Source organism: Rhinopithecus bieti, unplaced genomic scaffold (genome assembly GCF_001698545.2).
Source record: "Rhinopithecus bieti isolate Rb0 unplaced genomic scaffold, ASM169854v2 scaffold_5025, whole genome shotgun sequence".
NCBI lineage: Eukaryota > Metazoa > Chordata > Mammalia > Primates > Cercopithecidae > Rhinopithecus > Rhinopithecus bieti.
The window spans coordinates 289025-310702 of record NW_016804637.1 but is presented as its reverse complement, the minus strand read 5'-3'; the positions used below and the strand labels follow the sequence as shown (position 1 = coordinate 310702).

The window sequence follows — 21678 nt, the reverse complement described above, 5'->3', positions numbered from 1 at the left end:
TAAACAGAAAGCTTAGGCCAGGTCAGGAGTAAGAGGCAGTCAAAGCTGTTTCTTGTCACGCAGGCGATTTTAAGTTAGCTCCGCCCTATTCAAGACAATCTCATCCATTCCTTTTTTTGACAGCAGTTTAGAGACAATTGGCCAACAAAACCAGCCTGGCCAACAAGGTGAAACCCTATCTCTACCAAAAATGCAAAATTTAGCCAGGCGTGGTGGCAGGTGCCTATAGTCCCAGCTACTCAGGAGGCTGAGACAGGAGAATCGCTTGAATCCAGGAGGTGGAAGTTGCAGTGAGCCGAGATCATGCCACTACCCTCCAGCCTGGGCGACAGAGCAACTCTCCATCTTCCAAACAAACAAACAAACAAAAACCTCAGCAGGCCATATTGCATCTTAAGAAGTCTTTTTGAAGCTGCTTTAGTTTGACTTTAGTGTTAAACCAACTAAAAATTTTTGACTCCCGCCCACATACTCAGATACCCTCACTGTGTGTTTATAGGATTTGTCCATTTCACCTCAGTCATCTAATTTGCTAGTATAAAGATACCCTCGGCTGGGTGTGATGGTTCACGCCTGTAATCCCAGTGCTTTGGGAGGCCAAAGGAAATGGATCACTTGAAATCAGTTTGAGACCAGCCTCACCAACATGGTGAAACCCTTTCTCTACTAAAAATACAAAAATTAGCCGGGTATGGTGGCATGTGCCTGTAATTCCAGCTACTTGGGAGGCTGAGGCAGGAGAATCGCTTGAACCCTGGAGATGGAGGTTGCAGTGAGCTGAGATTGTGCCATGGCACTCCAGCCTGGGCAATAGAGCAAGACTCTGTCTCAACAACAACAAAAAAGATACCCTCACTCCAAAGTTCTAAGGGTAGCCTCTGGTATGAAGTAACTGGGGCTCCCTAGAAATAAATCTAAACTTGAACCAGTCTTTTCCCCTCACACATACCCCAGGGAAGAGTCTGAGCTCATGAAAGCTGCAGGAAGTCATTTTGGCTGCAGGGGCTGGCAGAGCAGACACAGCCTCTGAAACAGAGTCAGGGAGGTGGGAACATAAAACATCCGCTTAGCCATCCTAACAGTGCTGGTCCTGTTAAGGGGTGTTGGTTGGTGTTTGGGAGCTAAGAAAAGGTGCTGCGCCCCTGGAGTTTGGAATCTGATGGGCAGAAAGTGCCTCTTAACTGGAGGTCAAGATGTAAATCTTCAAACTGCACACATAACCTCTGAGCAGAAGCCCCCAGAGGTGGGGACCCCAGCTTCAGGGACTCCCCGGCACTGATCACAGCCCATCCCCGCCATTCACATAAGGGCCTGCCGCTCTCAGGCTATCTACAAAGTACAAGCGGTGACAGCAAGTTACTCAGTCCTACCTCCTCACCCCTTCTGCCCAACCCCCAGCATCCCTTAGAAGTGACCCCTAGTTTGAGGCTGTGGTGAGCTGTGATTGCACCACTGCACTCCAGCCTGGGTGACAGAGCGAGACCATCTCAAAAAGAAAAAAAAAGAAGTGACTCCTCCATTAGCAAAAACTGTTGGCCGGGTGCGGTGGCTCAAGCCTGTAATCCCAGCACTTTGGGAGGCCGAGACGGGCAGATCACGAGGTCAGGAGATCGAGACCATCCTGGCTAACACAGTGAAACCCCGTCTCTACTAAAAAAAAAAAAATACAAAAAACTAGCCAGGTGAGGTGGCAGGCGCCTGTAGTCCCAGCTACTTGGGAGGCAGAGGCAGAAGAATGGCATAAACTCGGGAAGCGGAGCTTGCAGTGAGCTGAGATCTGGCCACTGCACTCCAGCCTGGGCAACAGAGTGAGACTCTGTCTCAAAAAAAAAAAAAAAATTGTTACATCCCTGGGCCCTGCCGCTGACAAGGATTGGAAATGGGCATTGGGTGTGGAAGGGCCTCCCTCAAGTCGGAGGAGCCCAGGTGCATACATCAGAAAGTTGCCGACAACTGCCTGCGGTGGCTGAGAACGTTGCTTCATTTCCTTTTCTAGCAGGATGTATGATTGGGCAAGAACTTGCTTAAAACACAACCAGCTAAACAGGGCCTAGGAGGGAGGGCCCAGGCTCCTGGCTCTGAGGTGAATTAACTTCTGGCCGAAAGCCCAGAGTCGGAGTGCTAGGGGTTGGGCGAATCTCTGCCCTGTCTAATGTGGTCCATAGTTCCAGAATTCAATTCAGGATCAGAGATGCGGTGACACAGCAAAAACAGTGGCAGGGTCGTGGGTGATGTGGCTCTTGGGGGAAGTTTGGAAGGCACTTCTGGGGTCCCTGAAGCTGGGATGTTGAGGGGATCTGAGTCCTTGTCCCTTCTACAATGGGGAAAGGCCGCTTTAATGCTGCTTTTTGTAAGTAGAGGGTCTGCAGGGGTCAAAACCACCATCCGGCCGGGCGCGGTGGCTCAAGCCTGTAATCCCAGCACTTTGGGAGGCCGAGACGGGTGGATCACGAGGTCAGGAGATCGAGACCATCCTGGCTAACATGGTGAAACCCCGTCTCTACTAAAATACAAAAAACTAGCCGGGCGAGGTGGCGGGCGCCTGTAGTCCCAGCTACTTCGGAGGCTGAGGCAGGAGAATGGCGTAAACCCAGGAGGCGGAGCTTGCAGTGAGCTGAGGTCCGGCCACTGCACTCCAGCCTGGGTGACAGAGCGAGACTCGCGTCTCAAAAAAAAAAAAAAAAAAAAAAAAAAAAACCACCATCCCACCTTGGAATCCAGAAGGTTCATGGGGGCAGGCTCAGAGACCAGCCTGCAGGACCTGAGAAAGAGGCGCCGCCTTCCCTGGATGAACTCCAAGAACCCACACTGTGCGAGGAAGAAGATGAACCATCTTCCACCAGCTTGGAAATATCAGTCCTGCCCAACCCAGAAGAGACCTGGAAAATGGTTCTAAGCTAGAAGGCACCACGGATGCCCTCCATCAGACAGAGTGGGACGTGTCGCCCATGGCCACCCTCCTTAACACACCCTGGAAAGCAGCAAGCTCATGCACGTCAATGTCCCCGGGCCCCTGTCTGCCATGCAGAGCTGAGTCCCCATGGTCTGTAGCCTCTCACCGGGGCTGCCTGAGCAACCTGGCAGCCACGGCGACATCGTGAAAGAGCGAGCCATGCAGGAGTCGGGGGGCAGTTGACAGAAGGGAAGGGAGTGCCCTGAGCTTGGAGATAACCATTGTGGCTCATGCCTCAATCACAGTCCCTGCCGAGGCAGGAGAGGGGTGGGTAGGGGTTGGGGGCCATCTCTAGCAGCTGCAGCTGCTGGGCTGGGGGGCTGGAGCATCCCCCACGGCCGGGCCTTTCCCGTTGCTGCCTGAGCTAGAGCTGGGTTCCAGGGACTCGTTCATCTTCTCGCAGATGACATCCACCAGGCGCTCGAAGACCTGCTTCACATTGATGTTCTCCTTGGCGCTGGCTTCAAAGAACTCGAAACCTGGATGAATGTTAAGGTGGGAACACTTGTAAGACCCCCGAGGGGCAGAGTCTCAGCTGTGGCATCACAGAAACCTGGCTTCTAAGCCTAGTTCTGCTCTTTATCCTGCTTTGGGACCTTGGCCGTGTGCCTTTGCTGCTCCAAGCCTCAGTTTGCTCATCTGTAAAATGGGAACAATGATCCCATCAATGATAAAAATCTGTGGCAGGCCAGGCGCAGGGGCTTATGCCTGTAATCCTAGCACTAAGAGAAGCTACGGTGGGAGGATCACTTGAGGCCAGGAGTTCAAGACCAGCCTGGGCAACAGAGCAAGGCCCTGTCTCCACAATAAATTTTTTTAAAAAGTAGACAGGCGGCCAGGTGAGGTGGCTCACGCCTGTAATCCCAGCACTTTGGGAGGCCGAGGCGGGCGGATCATTTGAGGTCAGGAGTTCAAGACCAGCCTGACCAACATGATGAAAACCCGTCTCTATGAAAAATACAAAAAATTAGCTGGACGTGGTAGCACGCGTCTGTAATCCCAGCTACTCGGGAGGCTGAGGCAGGAGAATTGCTCGAATCTGGGAGGCAGAGGTTACAGTGAGCTGAGATCACGCCACTGCGCTCCAGCCTGGGCGACAGAGTGAGACTCTATTTAAAATAAATAAAAAATAGATGGGCATGGTGGTGTTTACCTGCAGTCTCAGCTACTCGGAAGGCTGAGGCAGGAGAAGGGTTTGAGCCCAGGAGGTCAAGGCTGCAGTGAGCCATGATCACTTCACTGCACACCAGCCTGGGTGATGGAGCAAGACCCTGTCTCAAAAACAACAAAACGAAACCCCGCGGCTACAGCCACGGTCTGGACCATCGTAAGAATCTCTCTGTCACAAGGCAGTGGCTGCAAGAGTGTAGGTGGGAGGGTACATGAAGAGTTCTGCTGCCCAGCGGCCATGGCAGTACCCACAGGTGGCTGTAGCTCGCCTTCCACCCAATCTCTGCTGCACAGAAAGGCATGGTCAGGAGACCCATCAAGTCACATTTTTCACTGCCTTTTTTTTTTTTTTTTTTTTTAAAGAGAAACTGTCTCTTTCTATTGCCCAGGCCAGAGCGTAGTGGTGTGAACATGGCTCATTGCAGCCTCAACCTTCTGGGCTCAAGCAATCCTCCCGCTTTGGCCCCCTGGGGCTACAGGTGCACCCCACCACACCCGGCTAATTTAAAAATTTTTTATTTTGTAGAGGTGGGGGTCTCACTATGTTGTGCAGGCTGGTCTTGAACTGCTGGCCTGGAGCAATCCTCCCGCCTAGGCCTCCCAAAGTGCTGGGTTTATCAGCGTGAGCCACCACGCTGAGCCTCCTGCATCCTTTTAAGGCTGCCTGAGGGTCTGCCTGAGAGGAGCTGTCCCTGAATCTCCAGGCAGCCCCACCTGCCACATCACTAAGGTAAGCCAGGAATTCAGACAAAAGCCTGCCACATTACACGTGGCCAAGGGTTAAGTGGGTCTGTCTTCTCTGTGTGTCATACTGCACTATAAAAATGGAATCATAATGAGTTAGGTATGTAATTATCTGTGTATTATCTATCTCCGCTACTAGAAAGCCAGCTCCAGGCAGGCAGGATTTCCGCCCATGGCTGCACCCAGTGCCTGAAATGGAGAGGGTGCTTAGAAACTGTCTGCTGAATGGTTGAATGAATGAGTGGGTAAATGAATGAATAGCAGTGGCAGGACATTAACTTCGATCTCCTACTGTGAGCCTACAGATATCAAAGCCATCCCACTGTCTTCCTGGGCAGACTTGGTGTTTCCTTATCCACATGTGGCCTTGCCTCATACAATCTGTGTTCTTTATTTTTCTTTTTGTTGAGATGGAGTTTCGCTCTTGTTGCCCAGGCTGGAGTACAATGGTGTGATCTCGGCTCACGGCAACCTCCGCCTCCCGGGTTCAAGCGATTCTCCTGCTTCAGCCTCCCAGGGAGCTGGGACTGCAGGTGTGCACCACCATGCCCGGCTAATTTTTGTATTTTCAGTAGAGACGGGTTTCACCATTTTGGCCAGGCTGGTATCGAACTCCTGACCTCAGATGATCTGCCCGCCTCAGCTTCCCAAAGTGCTGGGATTATGGGCATGAACCACCGCGCCCGGCTTATTTTTCTGATATTAACCAGGCTTGGTGGTATGCGCCTGAAGTCCCAACTACTCAGGAGGCCAAGGCAGGAGAATTACTTGAACCCAGGAGTTCAAGACCAGCCTGGGTATCACAGGGAGACCCTGTCTCTAAAATAAATAAAAAGTTTAAAAAGGAAAAAAAAAATTTTTTTTGATGTTATTCAATAAGAGAAATTTACTGTAGAAACTAGAAACTACAGAAAAGTATTGAGACAGCCTATAATCTCAGTACTTTGGGAGACTGAGGCAGGTGGATCACCTGAGCTCAGAAGTTTGAGACCAGCCTGGGCAATACAGCAAGACCCAGTCTCTAAAGAAAATATAAAAATTAAGGCCAGGCGCGGTGGCTCAAGCCTGTAATCCCAGCACTTTGGGAGGCCGAGACGGGCGGATCACGAGGTCAGGAGATCTAGACCATCCTGGCTAACACGGTGAAACCCCGTCTCTACTAAAAAATACAAAAAAGTAGCCAGGCAAGGTGGCGGGCACCTGTAGTCCCAGCTACTCGGGAGGCTGAGGCAGGAGAATGGGGTAAACCCAGGAGGCAGAGTTTGCAGTAAGCCGAGATCACGCCACTGCACTCCAGCCTGGGTGACAGAGCGAGACTCTGTCTCAAAAAAAAAAAAAAATTAAGGCCGGGCATGGTGGTTCACGCCTGTAATACCAGCATTTTGGGAGGCCAAGATGAGCAGATCACTTGAGGTCTGGCAATCGAGACTAGGCTGGCCAACGTGATGAAACCCCGTCTCTACTAAAATGCAAAAATTAGCGGGCTATGGTGGTGCACACCTGTGATCCCAGCTACTGAGGAGACTGAAGCAGGAGGATCACTTGAACCTGGGAGGTGGAGGTTGCAGTGAGCCGAGATTACGCCATTGCACTCCAGCCTGGGTGACAGAACAAGATGCTATCTCAAAAAAAAAAAAAAAAAGTTGGCCGCACGCAGTGGCTCATGCCTGTAATCCCAGCATTTTGGGAGGCCGAGGCGGGCAGATCACGAGGTCAGGAGATTGAGACCATCCTGGCTAACATGGTGAAATCCCATCTCCACTAAAAATACAAAAAATTAGCCGGGCGTGGTGGTGGGCATCTATAGTCCCAGCTATTCGGGAGGCTGAGGCAGGAGAATTGCTTGAACCTGGGAGGTGGAGGTTGCAGTGAGCTGAGATTGTGCCATTGCATTCCAGTCTGGGCAACAAGGGCGAAACTCCATCTCAAAAAAAAAGAAAAGAAAAAAAAAATTGGGATCAAATCCTGTCTCCTGCTTTGTACTCCAATCTTGTGTGTGTGTGTGTGTGTGTGTGTATGTGTGTGTGTGTGATACAGGCTCACTCCATCACCCAGGCTGGAGTGCAGTGGTGCGACTTCGGCTCATTGCCACCTCTGCCTCCCAGGTTCAAATGATTCTCATACCTCAGCTTTCCAAGTAGCTGGGATTATAGGCACGTGCCACCACACCCAGCTAATTTTTGTATTTTTGGTAGAGATGGGGTTTTACCATGTTGGCCAGGCTGGTCTCGAACTCCTGACATCAAGTGATCTGCCCACCTCAGCCTCCCAAAGTGCTGGGATTATAGGCGTGAGCCACCGAACCCGGCCTGTACTCCAATATTTTAAACATAATAACAGAAAGTGAGAATCTCCCTTTACCCTGAGACCCCAGATATAATCTGTAAGTAGGTGTGGGAAACACTTCCAAGTATTTCAGCCCATGGTGGACATAACTAATTTTACCACTTCCAGGCTAACTGGGGATCCAGGACCCTGCCCCACAGAACAAAGACCCAGTTTCTCCAACAAAGCAATGGCAAGAATAAAAGGCAAAAGGGATAGTTCAGAGGTCAGCAAACCTCCTCTGTGAAGGGCCAAATGGTAAATTTTTTTTTTTGTTTTTTTGAGAGGGAGTCTCGCTCTGTCACCCAGGCTGGAGTACAGTGGCGCGATCTCAGCTCACTGCAAGCTCCGCCTCCCGGGTTCAAGCGATTCTCCTGCCTCAGCCTCCTGAGTAGCTGAGATTACAGGTGTGTACCACCACACCCGGCTAATTTTTTTGTATTTTTAGTACAGATGGGGTTTCACCATGTTGACCAGGGTGGTCTCGATCTTCTGACCTTGTGATATACCCGCCTTGGCCTCCCAAAGTGCTAGGATTACAGGCGTGAGCCACTGTGCCTGTCAAAAAAGATTTTTTTTTTTTAATTAGGCAGGTGTGGTGGAGTACACCTGGAGTCCCAGGTACTTGGGAGGCTGAGATGGGAAGATCGCTTGAGCCCAGGAGATGGAGGCTCATTGAGCTATGATCGTGCCACTGCACTCCAGCCTGAGCACCAGACAGGGACCTTGTCTCAACAAAATAAAAAATAAATTAAAAAAATAAATGGTTGGGAGGTCGAGGCGGCTGGATCACCCGAGGTCAGGAGTTCCAGACCAGCCTGGCCAGTATGGTGAAACCCCATCTCTACTAAAGATACAAAAATTAGCCAGGCGTGGTGGTGTGCGCCTGTAATCCCAGCTACTCAGGAGGCTGAGGTAGGAGAATCGCTTGAACTGGTGAGGTGGAGGTTGTAGTGAGCCAAAATCGCACCACTGCACTCCAGCCTGGGCGATAAGAGCGAGACTCCATGTAAAAAAAATTTTTTAAGAAAAGGGTATGGCTGTGTCTCAGAAAAACTTCATTTATAGATACAAATTTGAATGTCATATAAATTTCCCATGTCATATTATTTTTTTTTTAACCACTTAAAAATGTAAAAACCAACCAGGTGCCATGGCTCATGCCTGTCATCCCAACACGTTGGGAGGCTGAGGCAGACCAATTGCTTGAGCCTGGGAGTTCAAGACCAGCCTGTGCAATATAGTGAGACCTCGTCTCTACAAAAACTAAAAATAAAAAATTAGCCAGTGTGCTGGCTTACACTAGTAGTCCCAGTTACTTGAAAGGCTGAGGCAGCAGAATTGCTTGAGCCCAGGAGTACGAGGCTACAGGGAGCCTTGAACTTATTTTGTAGAGTTGGGGTCTCACTATGTTGCCCAAGCTGGTTTCCAACTCCTGGGCTCAAGCAATCCTCCCTCCTCAGCCTCCTAAAGTGGTGGGATCACACCACTATACTCCAGCCTGGGTGAAAGAGTGAGGCTCTGTCTCTATTAATTAAAAAACAATAAAAACAAAATGGCTGGAGTTGCATAGCGAAGTGTTTACAGATACAAGGGTTCAATGTCAAGGGTTTCTCAATTTTCTAGGAAAAAAAGGAAAAGTATTTTGGGGGAATAGATGATTCAAGATTGAATAAATGTTGAGATCTAATTAAGCTGAATAATGTTTTATGAAAGTCTATTTTACATTCCTTTCTACTTGTGAATGTATTTGAAATTTTTTTAGATGGAGTTTCACTCTTGTTACCCAGGCTGGAGTGCAATGGCGTGATCTCAGCTCACGCAACCTCTGCCTCCTGGGTTCAAGTGATTCTCCTCCCTCAGCCTCCCAAGTAGCTGAGATTACAGGCGTGCGCCACCACGACTGGTAATTTTGTATTTTTAGTAGAGATGAGGTTTCACCATGTTGGTCAGGTTGTTCTCAAACTCCTGACCTCAGGCGATCTGCCTGCCTCAGCCTCCCAAAGTGCTGGGATTACAGGTATTAGCCACCACACCTGGCCAAACATTTCTTATTTAATTTTTTTTTTTTTTTTTTTTTTTTTGAGATAAGGTCTTGCTCCGTCGCCCAGGCTGGCATACAGTGGTGCAATCTTGGTTCAATGCAACCTCCATCTCCCAGGCTCAAGCGATCCTCCCACCTCAGCCTCCTGAGTAGCTGAGACTACAGGTGTGCGCCACCCTGCCTAGCTAATTTTTGCATTTTTTTGTAGAGATGGGGTTTGCCATGTTTCCCAGACTGGTCTCAAATTCCTGGGCTCGAGTGATGTACCCACCTTGCCCTCCCAATGTGCCGGGAGTATTTGAACATTTTATCACAAAAGTTATTATTTTCTTCCTTTTTTCAGACAGGGTCTCACTATATTGCCCAAGCTGGTCTCAAATTCTTGGCCTCAAGCAATCCTCCCAATTCAGTCTCTAGAGTAGCTGGGATTACAAGCACATGCCACCATTCCTGGCAAAAGTTATTTTTTTAAAAAAAGGTGTAGGCCAGGCCTATAGAAACCAACCAGGTGCAGTGGCTTCATCTCAAAAAAAAAAAAAAAAAAGGTGTTAAGAACATCTATTAATCAAGCTGACAGATTTCTTGCCACATGTGTCCAAAGAAATATATGTAAAGATGATTGCTGCAGCTGCATTTGTCAGAGGAAAAGGCTAGAAATAATCTCCATGGCTGTCAACAGAGGAAAAGGTTAAGGAAACATGAAATGGAATAGTACACAGCCATGCAAAAGAATGAGCCAGTTCTAGGGCTGATGGAAAAAGATTTCTAGGATATATTATTTAGTAGAAAAATTGAAAGTGCAGAAAAGGGTACAGACAGCAGGGAACATCTTTGTAAAACAAAAAAAGTAGCCAATGTATTGTCAATGCCTGTGGGTGCTCAGGATATTTCTGGCAAGAGATACAAGAACCAGAGAAGCTGGGAGACCAGAACTGGAGGTGGGGAGTGAGTTACTGCCTTAGTCTCTTCCTGTGCCTTCTGAATTTTGCACATAGGGTGCTGGCTTGGATGGGGCTTATGGGAAGGCTGGGGTTAAAAGCTGATTGCAAGCATCAATTACTTTCTTTCTTCTTCTTCTTCTTTTTTTTTTTTTTTTTTGAGACAGAGTCTCCCTCCATCGTCCAGGCTGGACTGCAGAGGTGCAGTATCGGCTCACTGCAGCCTCCACCTCCCAGGTTCAAGTGATTCTTCTGCCTCAGCCTCCCAAGTAGCTGGGATTACAGGCGTCTGCCACCAAGCCCAGCTAATTTTGTGTATTTTAGTAGAGACAGGGTTTCGCCATGTTGGCCAGGCTGGTCTAGAACTCCTGGCCTCAGGTGATCTGCCCGCCTCAACATCCCAAAGTGCTGGGATTTCAGGTATGAGCCACCACGCCCGGCCACAAATAAAGTTTTATTGGCAAACAGTCACACCTATTCATTTATGCATTGTCTGTGGCTGCTGTCATGCAGAGTTGAGTAGTTGCCACAGAGACGGTATGGCCAAAAATATTTACTATCTGGCCCTTTAAGAAAAGGTTTGCTGACCCCTGGACTAAAGGAAGAAATCTTATCTACTATTCTGCTGTTTGGTCTTTCTGCTTAGCCAGAGACCTTGCCATATCAAAACATAAAGAACAGCCGGGCACCGTGGCTCATGCCTGTAATCCCAACACTTCGGGAGGCTGAGGCAGGTAGATCACCTGTCAGGGGTTCAAGACCAGCCTGGCCAACATGGCGAAACATCATCTCTACTGAAAATACAAAAATGAGTCAGGTGTGGTGCGCGCACCTGTAATCCCAGATACTCAGGAGGCTGAGGCAGGAGAATCACTTGAATGCAGGAGGTAGAGGTTGCAGCGAGCCAAGATCATGCCACTGCACTCCAGCCTGGGTGACACAGTAAGATTCCATCTCAAAGAAAAACAAAAACAAACCATAAAGAGCCGCGGTGGCTCATGCCTATAATCTCAGCACTTTGGGAGGCCGAGGCGGGCGGATCACGAGGTCAGGAGATCGAGACCATCCTGCCTAACACGGTGAAACCCCGTCTCTACTGGGCGCCTGTAATCCCAGCTGCTCAGGAGGCTGAGGCGGGAGAATGGCGTGAACCCAGGAGGTGGAGCGTGCAGCGAGCTGAGATCGTGCCACTACACTCCAGCCTGGGCGACAGACAGAGACTCTGTCTCAGGAAAAAAAAAAAAAAGAAACATCCCCTTGGCCGGGCGGGGGGGTGGCTCCTGCCTGCAATCCTAGCACTTTGGGAAGCTGAGGAGGGAGGATCACTTGAAGCCAAGAGTTCGAGGCCAGCCTGGGCAACATAGCAAGACCATGCCTCTACACAAAATTTAAAAAAGGCCGGGCATGGTGGCTCACACTTGTAAATCCCAGCACTCTGAGAGGCTGAGGCAGGCGGATCATGAGGTCAGGAGATCGAGACCATCCTGGCTAACACGGTGAAACCCTGTCTTTACTAAAAATACAAAAAATTAGCTGGGCATGGTGGCATACGCCTGTAGTCCCAGCTACTTGGGAGGCTGAAGCAGGAGAATTGCTTGAACCTGGGAGGTGGAGGCTGCAGTGAGCTGATATTGCACCGCTGCACTCCAGTCTGGGTGACAGAGTGAGTCTCAACAAAATAAACCTGGGAGGCGGAGCTTGCGGTGATCTGAGATTGCGCCACTGCACTCCAGCCTGGGCAACAGAGCGAGACTCCATTTCAAAAAAAGTAAAAAAAAATAATAAAATAAATAAATAAATAAATAAATAACATCCCCATCCTTTTCCACGGCTGCATAGTATTCTACCATGTGAATATACTTTATGTCCACTTGGTTCTCCAACTGTGAGACACTTGGCGGGGATCTGTAGGTTTCACTCCTACTAATACTACTGCTACACTCCACACACCACATCCCACATGGGTGAGGATATCTCTAGGATCAATTTCCAGAAATGGTTTTGCTGGGAGTTCCTGTGCATGGATACCCTGCAATTAAACGGGACATGTGGCATACACATGGGTATTTTCCTGGGCAGATCCTCAAAGGGTCAGTGACTGGGTTGGACCCTGAATCTGAGGATGGGGATGAGGGTTTGGTTCTGGGAGACCCAGGGCCTGTGGCCCAGGCTAGGTACTAACCAAGGTCATCGGCGAGCCTCCGGCCATCCTCGGCAGGCACGACACGTTCGTCCTCCAGGTCACACTTGTTTCCCACCAGGATGACCTGGGCGTTGTCCCAGGAGTACGTCTTGATTTGCGTGGCCCTGCAGAGTTACCAGTTGTGAGCCATGAGCCGGGGGGGTTAGGGATAAGAGGAGAGGGCAAAGATCAGGGGTCTGTGGTCAGCAACCACTCACCAGTCCTGCACGGCGGCAAAGGATTCCTGATTGGCGACGTCATACATGAGCAGGAAGCCCATGGCTCCCCGGTAGTAGGCTGTGGTGATGGTGCGGTAGCGCTCCTGGCCCGCTGTGTCCTGGACAAATGGCAGTGACAGTTGGCTGGGAACTACCTGTTTCCCAGTCCAACCCTGTCTGAGAGGGCCACTGCCCTGTGTTCACAGCACCAGTCTTATGGGGGAGACACAGACCTGCTTGTGTAACCTCCGGTCTGATGGAGAATACACAGACCCTGCCCTCACAACCCCAGTCTGACAGGGGAGGCATGGATTCATTATTAAGGGACCCCCCCAGTCTGATGAGGGAGAGACTTGGGCTTGCTTGCCCTTGAGGGGTTCCAAGTCTCAGGGTTCAGTGGCCTCTCATAGATTTATGAGCCCCTTTGACCTCGTCTCTAAGAACCAACTTAACAACTGCAAATAAGAACCAACTGGGCCAGATGGTACCATCTTGACAGGACACCTTGGTACTCTCGCTACCATGATGATTGCTACCAGTGGCTAAGTTGGGAGAGGGGGCTGGGTGTGGCTCTGCAGACCAGGCCGGTTCAATGGGGGTCCCAGGGGTCCCCTCTAAGAGATGGTACCCAAAACTCTTTCCCATTGGTCACCAGCACCTGGGATCTTTCTCTTTCTCTTTATTTCTTTGTTTCTTTTCTTTCTTTCCTTCTCTCTCTTTCTTTTCTTTCTTTCCTTCTCTCTCTCTCTCTCTTTCTTTCTAGATGGGGTCATGCCCTGTCATCCACGCTGGAGTGCAGTGGTGCAATCATAGTTCACTGCAGCCTCGAACTCCTGGGCTCAAGCAATCCTCTCGCCTCAGCCTCCTAAATAGCTGAGACTACAGGCTGAAGCTACCAGGCTGGGCTAACGTTTAAAGTTTTGGTAAAGATGAGATCTCGCTATGTTGTCCAGGCTGGTCTGGAACTGCCAGGTTCAAGTGATCCTCCACCTTGGCCTCCCAAAGTGTTGGGATTACAGGCATGAGCCACCACGCTTAGTGTCACAAGTACTTCAAACGTGTCTTAGGTTAGTATCATCTCCACAATCAGACCCCCAGGAATAATACTGTCTCCCACCAGGCACGGTGGCTCACGCCTCTAATCCCAGCACTCTGGGAGGCCAAGGCGGGTGGATCACGAGGTCAGGAGTTCAAGACCAGCCTGGCCAACAAGGTGAAACCCCGTCTCTATTAAAAGTATAAAAAAGTAGCTGAGTGTGGTGGCGTGCACCTGTAATCCCAGCTATTCGGGAGACTGAGGCAGGAGAATCGCTTGAACCCAGGGGGCAGAGGTTGCAGTGAGCCGAGATCGTGCCATTGTACTCCAGCCTGGGCGACAAAGCAAGACTCCGTCTCCAGGGAGAAAAAAAGATATATATATACTGTCTCCCTCAGAGTCCCCCCAACCAGGGCAGGGCATGTCCCCTCACCCTGAAAAATTCGCCTAGTAGATAATTCCTCTGTACTCTTCACAACTACCCCAAGTGCACATCCCAATTCTGGGCTATTTCCCTTCACTTGAGAACCCTCCCCACAGTCAGAAGAACTGTCCAATGAGGCTGGGTGCCGTGGCTCATGCCTGTAATCCAGCACTTTGGGAGGCCAAGGCCGGTGGATCACTTGAGGTCAGGAGTTTGAGACCAGCCTGGTCAACATGGTGAAACCCCACCTCTATTAAAAATACGAAAATTAGCCGGGCGTGGTGGTGGGCACCTGTAATCCCAGCTTCTCGGGAGGTTAAGGCAAGAGAATTGCTCGAACCCAGGAGATGGAGGTTGCAGTGAGCAGAGATCGCGTCACTGCCCTCCAGCCTGGGCAACAGAGTGAGACTCTCCGTCTCAAAAAAAAAAAAAAGAAACCCTCCAGTGAACTTTCCTGAAGGGACCCCACCCCCAACCCACAGCTAGCCTCCCAGTCTACCCAGATCTGCAGCTTGATCCTCTTGTCATGGCGGTAGACGGTCTTGACCTTGAAGTCAATGCCCACGGTGCTGACGAAGGCGGGTGTGAAGGAGTCGTCCGCATATCGGAACAGGAAGGAAGTCTTGCCCACGCTGCTGTTGCCGATCAGTAGTAGTTTGAACATATAGTCGAAGTTCTGATCTGCTGCATCCCGTGGGCCTGCCGGGGGGTCTCCAGCTGATGCCATCTTGGCACTAGCCTCCCGGGACAGGGCGACCTGAAATCCTCAGGGAGAGGAGACGGGCGTCCTGCATGGGAATCAAACACCAACAACAGCTCCTGTGGATGCACCAGGCCTGGATTCAAATCTCAGCTCGGCCACTTGGAGGCCAAGTGATACTGGATGTATTGCTTGCCCCCTCTAGACCTCAATGTCCTCTTCTGCAAAATGGGATGTTTCTCATAGTCCCTTCCTGAACGAGTAGTTAGTTGTGAGCCTAAAATGAGTTTCTTTCTTCTCTTTTTTTAGAGACAAGATCTTGCTCTGTTGCCTGAGGCTGGAGTGCAGTGGCGTGATCATAGCTCACTGCAGTCTTGACCTCCTGGGCTCAAGCGATCCTCCTGCCTCAGCCTCCCAAGTAGCTGGGACTACAGACATGCCACCACATCAGGCTAATTAAGAAAAAAAAAAAATGTAGAGATGGGGTCTCACTATGTTGCCCATGCTGGTTTCAAACTCCTCTGCTCAAGCAGTCCTCCTGCCTCAGCCTTCCAATGTGCTAGGATTACAGGCATGAGCCACCGCGCCCGACCTAAAATGTGTTTCTTTATTCATTCAACAAATGCTTACTCTCTGCCAGGCCCTGTTCTCTGTGGAGATCCAGCTATGAATAGGACAAGAAAAAGTCCATCCTCGGGGGGTCACGTTCCTTCCAGTGGGAAGGTATTAACACACATAACGGTCATCAGACAGTGCCTGGTATACAGCTAGGACACAAAAAAAGTGACTGCTGTTTAATCTTCACACCCTGTGGCGTAACTGAGTCTTTATTGGGGTGGAGGGTGGGGAGACCTTTCCTGTCTGGAAACCCAGAGGCCTAGCAAAGGGTTCAAGTGCAAGGCCGAGGGTAAGGGGCTCTGGCCACTGCAGAACTAGATTCTGGAGAAGGCGCAGGTGTGGACTTCGCCCCCGCATGTCCACCTGGTGTTGCCCAGGTGTAAGCTGGAGTGGGGAGGGGAGGGGAGGACCTGCCAGCTGGATAAGCTGGAGAGAGCCCCCGACTAAGGGTTGGGTGTTGACTTTGGCAGGTGTCAGCCACTGGGGCGCCTGCCCTCCCCTAACTCATGCCAAATACAGCCCCTTCTCTGAGTTCCAAGGGGAAGGGGTTTTCTACAGGGCCCAGGTTTAAAGTCCAGTTCTACCCCCTAAATGGGTACTGCCATTTTCTATTTGTCAAAGGGGCTGGGCCTGTCTCCTGCCCAAGGCTGACTCACTCCAGCCCCAGTCCACGGAGGCAGGATTGAGAGTCCTTATATCCAAGGAAACCATCCCAGTCACTTAATTAACACAACCCCACCACCACGACCACTGCCGCCCACCCCTGATCTTTCTAGGCAATCTGTTGCACAGCTAGGCTCCTTGAATCTGCCCACACTCCAACATGCTGCTTCATCCCGGCCCATGATGCTCCCTCAACCCTCATAACCTCTCCCAGGCCTCAGTTTCCCCAGCCGTCTATGGCCGCTGCAGGAACCGCACAGAGAGGCTGCAGAAGGCCTGGATGCAGGCAGGGCAGAGGCAGAGAAAGTCCTGGCACAGCTATTTCTCAATCGCCTTTGGGGCTTTTTTCCATTTTAAACGAGGACCCAACCGGCCCCACCCCGTGTTCCAGGAGAACGAGTTTAAGGAGGGGAAGAGAAGAGGCAGGAAACCTTTCCCCACGCAGGGCAGGGCCGCAAGGCTGGGGGCCCCACCTCCCCCAGCCTCAGCTCACCTGTGTGTCAGTCGGTCCCGCCTCTTTCTAACCATCTGCCGACCCTCCCTCAAGCCTGGCCCTGGAGGGCTCGCCTCTGTCCCCCTTCACTATATTCGGGGCGCCCGAGCCAATGCAGGTGGACTCAGGAGCTTCCCTCATCACCATATGGTCCCAACGCCTGTCCCCAGCTGGGCTCTCTGCCCCGCCCGCGCCCCATCAGCGCTTCCCAAGTGCCCAGCTGGGTGGGGGCGAGGGCAGAGGCGTTCCCCGCAGCCCCGCCTTTGTTCCCCAGGCCCCCTACCCTCCTCCCAAACCCCTGTACCCCACAGACCTACTCGAATGCGGAGGGGCGGGGCAGGCTGCGCTCCTTCCCAGGGGTGACCTCGCGTAAGGGGCGCCGCCCGTAGGGATTCCGCCTTTGAACTCGCTGCGGCCTGGCCCTGGCCGCGACCCCGGCCCCGCAGCCGCCGAAGCCAGCAGCCTGCAGCCACCCGGATCCCGCGCGGGCTCCGCCCAGGAGGCGGAGGAGGGGCCGTTCCCGGAGCGGGGGATGGGGGAGGACGGAGCCGGGCCGAGTCTTGGGCGGGGCTTACAGAAAGCGGGTGGGAGGGGCTGGAAGCTGCACCAAGCATCTAGAACCCGTCCTAGCCAAGCAACAGCTCATTTTCCCAACTGCGTGTAAAGAGCTCCTACTATACGCATGGCTGTTAAAAGCACGGAGTCTGGGGCCTGGTTCGAGTCCCAGCTCCACCACGTTCTAGTCTTGTGGCTTTGGACGCGTTACTTAACCTCTTTGAGCCTCAGTTTCCACATCTGTCAAGTAGCTCATAGCAAGAGTACCCAACCTCACAGAGTTGTGGGAGGATTCTGATCTGAGTTAGTATTTGTCAAGTGCAACGCCGGCCTTAAAGTAGACTAGGCCAGGCGTGGTGGCCTGTAATAACAGCAGTTTGGGAGGCCGAGGCAGGAGAATCACTTGAGGCCAGGAGTTTGAGACCAGCCTGAGCATCGTAAGGAGACCTCATCTCTACTAAAAATAACAAAAATTAGCCAGGTGTGGTGGCATGCGTCTGGAACCCCAGCTACTCGGGAGGCTGAGGCGGGAGGATTGCTGGAGAGATGGAGGCTGCAGTGAGCCTTGATTGCACCACAGCATTCCAGCCTGGGCAACAGAGCAAGACCCTGTTTCAAATAAATAAAAATAAATGAGGGCTGGGTGCGGTGGCTTATGCCTGTAATCCCAGCACTTTGGGAGGCCGAGGCAGGCGGATCACTTGAGGTCAGGAGTTTGAGATCAGCCTGGCCAACATGGTGAAACCTCATCTCTACTAAAAAAAAAAAAAAAAAAAAAAAAAATACAAATATTAGGGGCTGGGCACGGTGGCTCACACCTGTAATCCCAGCACTTTGGGAGGCTGAGGTGGTGGTCAGATCACCCGAGGTCAGGAGTTCAAGACTAGCCTGGCCAACATGGAGAAACCCTGTCTCTACTAAAAAATACAAAATTAGCTGGGCATGGTGGCGCATGCCTGTAATTCTAGTTACTTGGGGCGCTGAGGCAGGAGAATCGCTTGAACCCGGAAGGCGGAGGTTGCGGTGAGCCGAGATCGTGCCACTGCACTCTAGCCTAAACAACAGAGCAAGACTCTGTCTCAAAAAATAATAATAATTAAAAAATAAATGAGGTTGGGCACGGTGTCTGATGCCTGTAATCCTGGGAGGCTGAGGCAGGAGGATTGCTTTATCTCAGGAGTTCAAGGCCAGCCTAGGCAACATAGAGGTCCCGACTCTACAAAAAAAATTTTGAAAATTAGCTGTCCACAAAAAGAAAAAAAATTAGCTGGCCATGGGGGCACATACAGGTAGTCTTAGCTAAGAGTAACCAACCTCGCATAGGGGGCGCCGCCTGCAGGGGTTCTGCCTTTGAACTCGCTGCAGCCTGGCCCTGGCCGCGACCCCGGCCTGCAGCCAGCGAACCAGCAGCCTGCAGCCACCTGGATTCTGCGCAGGCTCCGCCCAGGAGGCGGAGGAGGCTGAGGCAGAAGGATTGCTTGAGCCTGGGAGAGAGCCTTCAGTAGGTTATGATTGTGCCACTGCACTCCAGCCTGGGTGACAGGGCGAGACTTTATCTCTAAATAAAGTTAAAGTGGGTTGGATCCCTTTGTGAAATACTCAGGCTTTGCTGATGTTGGAGTCCCAGCAACTCCACCTTACTCAATTTGCTGAACTTCTCTGAGCCCCTACTGCCTCATGGGAACAAAAGTAGCTGCCTCAAGAGCTTGCCACATGGATTAATGGGGATGAAGTGCATTAGTTAGGAAGAGCTGGGTTATGCTTAGTAACAAGCACCCCCAAAGACTTCATGGCCTAAGGTTTGGTTCCCATGATGGTTGTTTTGTGAAGGGAAAATGAAGCAAATTATGCACTGTTTTGTAACACTTCTCCTTGGAAGGGACACATGCCACCTCTGCTCACATTTCATTGGCCAAAGCAAGTCACATGGCCATCCCCAATGTCAGTAGGGTGGGAAATATGATTGTCCTCTAGGATCAGAACCATCTGGACCTGGTGGCATGTGCCTGTAGTCCCAGCTACTTTGGAGGCTGAGGTGGGAGGATTGCTTGAGTCCAGGAGTTGGAGGCTGCAGTGAGGTATCATCATGCCACTTCACTCCAGCTTGAGTGACAGCGCCAGACCCTGTCAAAAACAAAACAAAACAGGCTGGGCGCAGTGGCTCACGCCTGTAATCTCAGCCCTTTGGGAGGTCGAAGTGGGCAGATGGCCTGAGGTTGTGAATTCAAAGCCAGCCTGGCCAGCATGGTGAATGAAACTCCGTCTCTACTAAAAATACAAAAATTAGCTGGGTGTGGTGGCAGGTGTCTGTAATCCCAGCTACTCTGGAAGCTGAGGCAGAATAATCGCTTGAATCTGGGAGGCGGAGGTTGCAGTGAGCCGAGATTGCGCCATTGCACTCCAATCTGGGCAACAGAGTGAGACTCTCAAAAAAAAAGACAAAACAGCCGGGCGCGGTGGCTCATGCCTGTAATCCTAGCACTTTGAGAGGCCAAGGTGGGCGGATCACCTGAGGTTGGGAGTTCAAGACCAGCCTTACCAACATGGAGAAACCCAGTCTCTAGTAAAAATACGAAAAATTAGCCAGGCGTGGTGGCACATGCCTGTAATCCCAGCTACTCAGGAGGCTGAGGCAGGAGAATCACTTGAACCCAGAGGCAGAGGTTGCAGTGAGCTGAGATCGTACCATTGCACTCCAGCCTGGGCAACAAGAGTGAAACTCCATCTCAAAACAAAACAAAACAAATGATACATGATATGTCAGTGGTTAACAACATGTCTGGTATACAGCAGGTGCTCAATAAGTGGGCATCATTATAGGAGAGGCTTACAGGCTAAAATGGCCGACACTCCAAATCATGATGCTTCATGAATGGGGAAACTGAGGCCCCTGGCTCTACCCTTGCCTCCCCCTCCCCCTGCTTCTCATGGAGGTGGGGGTAAAAAAAAGACAGCAGCCATTTCTGAAGAAGCATTTATTAGCATGCAGGGCCCATGCTAGAGGCTCCTTATTTCCAGGGCAAGGCCGGCGAGACAGAGCCCATTGCTCAGGACGCAGCCCAGATTGCAAAGAGAGGACAGCCCATGGTAGCGGAAGAAATTCTGGCGGAGAGCACTGTATTTGGGGTCCTTCTCTCGCAGCTGGCGGTAGGGATCGGGACCCTGGTGGCTGCCTGGTACCTCCCCACCCAGGCCTCGCTCCTTCTCCACAGTTTGCAGGGCCCACATGGCAGCTGTGGTGCGGGGCTCCAGCCAGCGGGCGTTGACAGTGGCCAGCATGAGGCTCAGGAACAGCAGGTAAAGCTGGCAGGGACAGCAGAAGAGAAGGTGAGCCATGCCTGGGAGGCCAGACGGGCCCTAGGGAGGGCCTTTCTGTATCCTCAACAGCACAGGGGTGGGGGTGGGGACAGCACTGGATCAAAAGCCTGCCTCCCCTCTTTCCTTGAACCCAGATTGAGGGACCCAAAGCAGAGTTCCAGCTCTTCTACTCTGAAACTGGTAGCTCTGAAGGAAAAGCTCTATCCCCACCTCCTCTATTCCCCCCAAAACCTCCCGAGCCTCCTCTCTTCTGATACTCAGACTGGAAGTCCCCAGGCCAGGATCTCTTTCCTCAGTGGCCACAGCCCAGACCCCAGAAGCTGACATTGGACCCACAGAGAGTGAATAAAAAGTCTTTGAGTGGCTGGGCACAGTGGCTCATGCCTATAGTCCCAGCGCTTTGGGAGGCTGAGGTGGGTGGATCACTTGAGGCCAGGAGTTCAAGACCAGTCTGGGCAACATGGGCAAAACCCCATCTCTACTAAAAATACAAAAATGAGCCAGGTGTGAGGGCTGTCCCCCTGTAATCCCAACTACTCAGGAGGCTGAGGCATGAGAATTGCTTGAACCCGGGAGGGAGAGGTTGCAGTGAGCCGAGATTGCACCACTGCACTGCAACCTGGATGACAGAACAAGACCCTGTCTCAAAAACAAAACAAAATAAAAAGTCTTTGAAGGCAGGCATGGTGGCTCAAGCCTGTAATCTGTAATCCCCGTGCTTTTAGAGATAGGGGTGGGAGCATCACTTGAGGCCAGGAGTTCAAGACCAGCCTGAACAACAACACAGCAAGACCCTCATCTCTTTTTTTTTTTCAGACTGAGTTTCACTCTTGTTGCCCAGGTTGGAGTGCAATGGCGTGACCTCGGTTCACTGCAATCTCCGCTTCCCGGGTTCAAGTGATTTTCCTGCCTCAGCTTCCCAAATAGCTGGGATTACAGGTGCACGCCATCCAGCTAATTTTTGTAGTTTACTTAGTAAAGACAGGGTTTCACCATGTTGGCCAGGATGGTCTCGATCTCCTGACCTCGTGATCCGCCCACCTCGGCCTCCCAAAGTGCTGGGATTACAGGCATAAGCCACCGCACCCAGTCTCCCTATTTTTTTAAATTAAGAAAAATGTTTTTGCCATTCTCAGATTGCTATAATTCCATCTCCATTTTTTAAAGTATTTTTTAAGTAACTTCTGAGCCTGTTTCATTAAAATAAATAAATAAAAGAAAGAAAAGGGCCGGGCGCGGTGGCTCAAGCCTGTAATCCCAGCACTTTGGGAGGCCGAGACGGGCGGATCACAAGGTC

At 51.2% G+C, this 21678-nt stretch overlaps 2 protein-coding genes across 6 annotated transcripts in view; both read right to left on the bottom strand.

Moving 5' to 3' along the window:
- Window positions 1-2679: 2679 nt before the first annotated feature.
- Window positions 2680-17021, bottom strand: RAB3D (RAB3D, member RAS oncogene family). 2 transcript variants are annotated; one of them, XM_017869466.1, is made up of 5 exons: window positions 16822-17021; window positions 14534-14822; window positions 12575-12693; window positions 12357-12481; window positions 2680-3432 (listed from the first exon to the last, which is right to left on the bottom strand). In XM_017869466.1, the coding sequence occupies exons 2-5, from the start codon at window positions 14759-14761 to the stop codon at window positions 3245-3247; spliced, it is 660 nt and encodes a 219-aa protein (XP_017724955.1). In that variant the 5' UTR covers window positions 14762-14822; window positions 16822-17021; the 3' UTR covers window positions 2680-3244. The 2 variants fall into 2 exon arrangements, with proteins under 2 accessions (XP_017724955.1, XP_017724956.1); XM_017869467.1 differs by having other exon boundaries at window positions 16826-17000.
- A 3000-nt stretch (window positions 17022-20021) lies between these two features.
- Window positions 20022-21678, bottom strand: part of TMEM205 (transmembrane protein 205) — a 4191-nt gene continuing 2534 nt past the window's right edge. For all 4 annotated transcript variants that reach the window (XM_017869465.1, XM_017869462.1, XM_017869463.1 and 1 more), the window contains exon 4: window positions 20022-20366. In XM_017869465.1, the coding sequence (XP_017724954.1) occupies window positions 20061-20366 (306 nt within the window). In that variant the 3' untranslated portion in view covers window positions 20022-20060. The remainder of the gene's footprint in view (window positions 20367-21678) is intronic.

Coding starts and splice junctions, on each gene's coding strand:
- RAB3D (XM_017869466.1), bottom strand. CDS start 14,761: ATGGCATCAGCTGGAGACCCCCCGGCAGGCCCACGGGATGCAGCAGAT. Junction 12,482..12,574: donor TTTGCCGCCGTGCAGGACTG/GTGAGTGGTTGC, acceptor GTAACTCTGCAG/GGCCACGCAAATCAAGACGT. Junction 3,433..12,356: donor GAGGCTCGCCGATGACCTTG/GTTAGTACCTAG, acceptor ACATTCATCCAG/GTTTCGAGTTCTTTGAAGCC.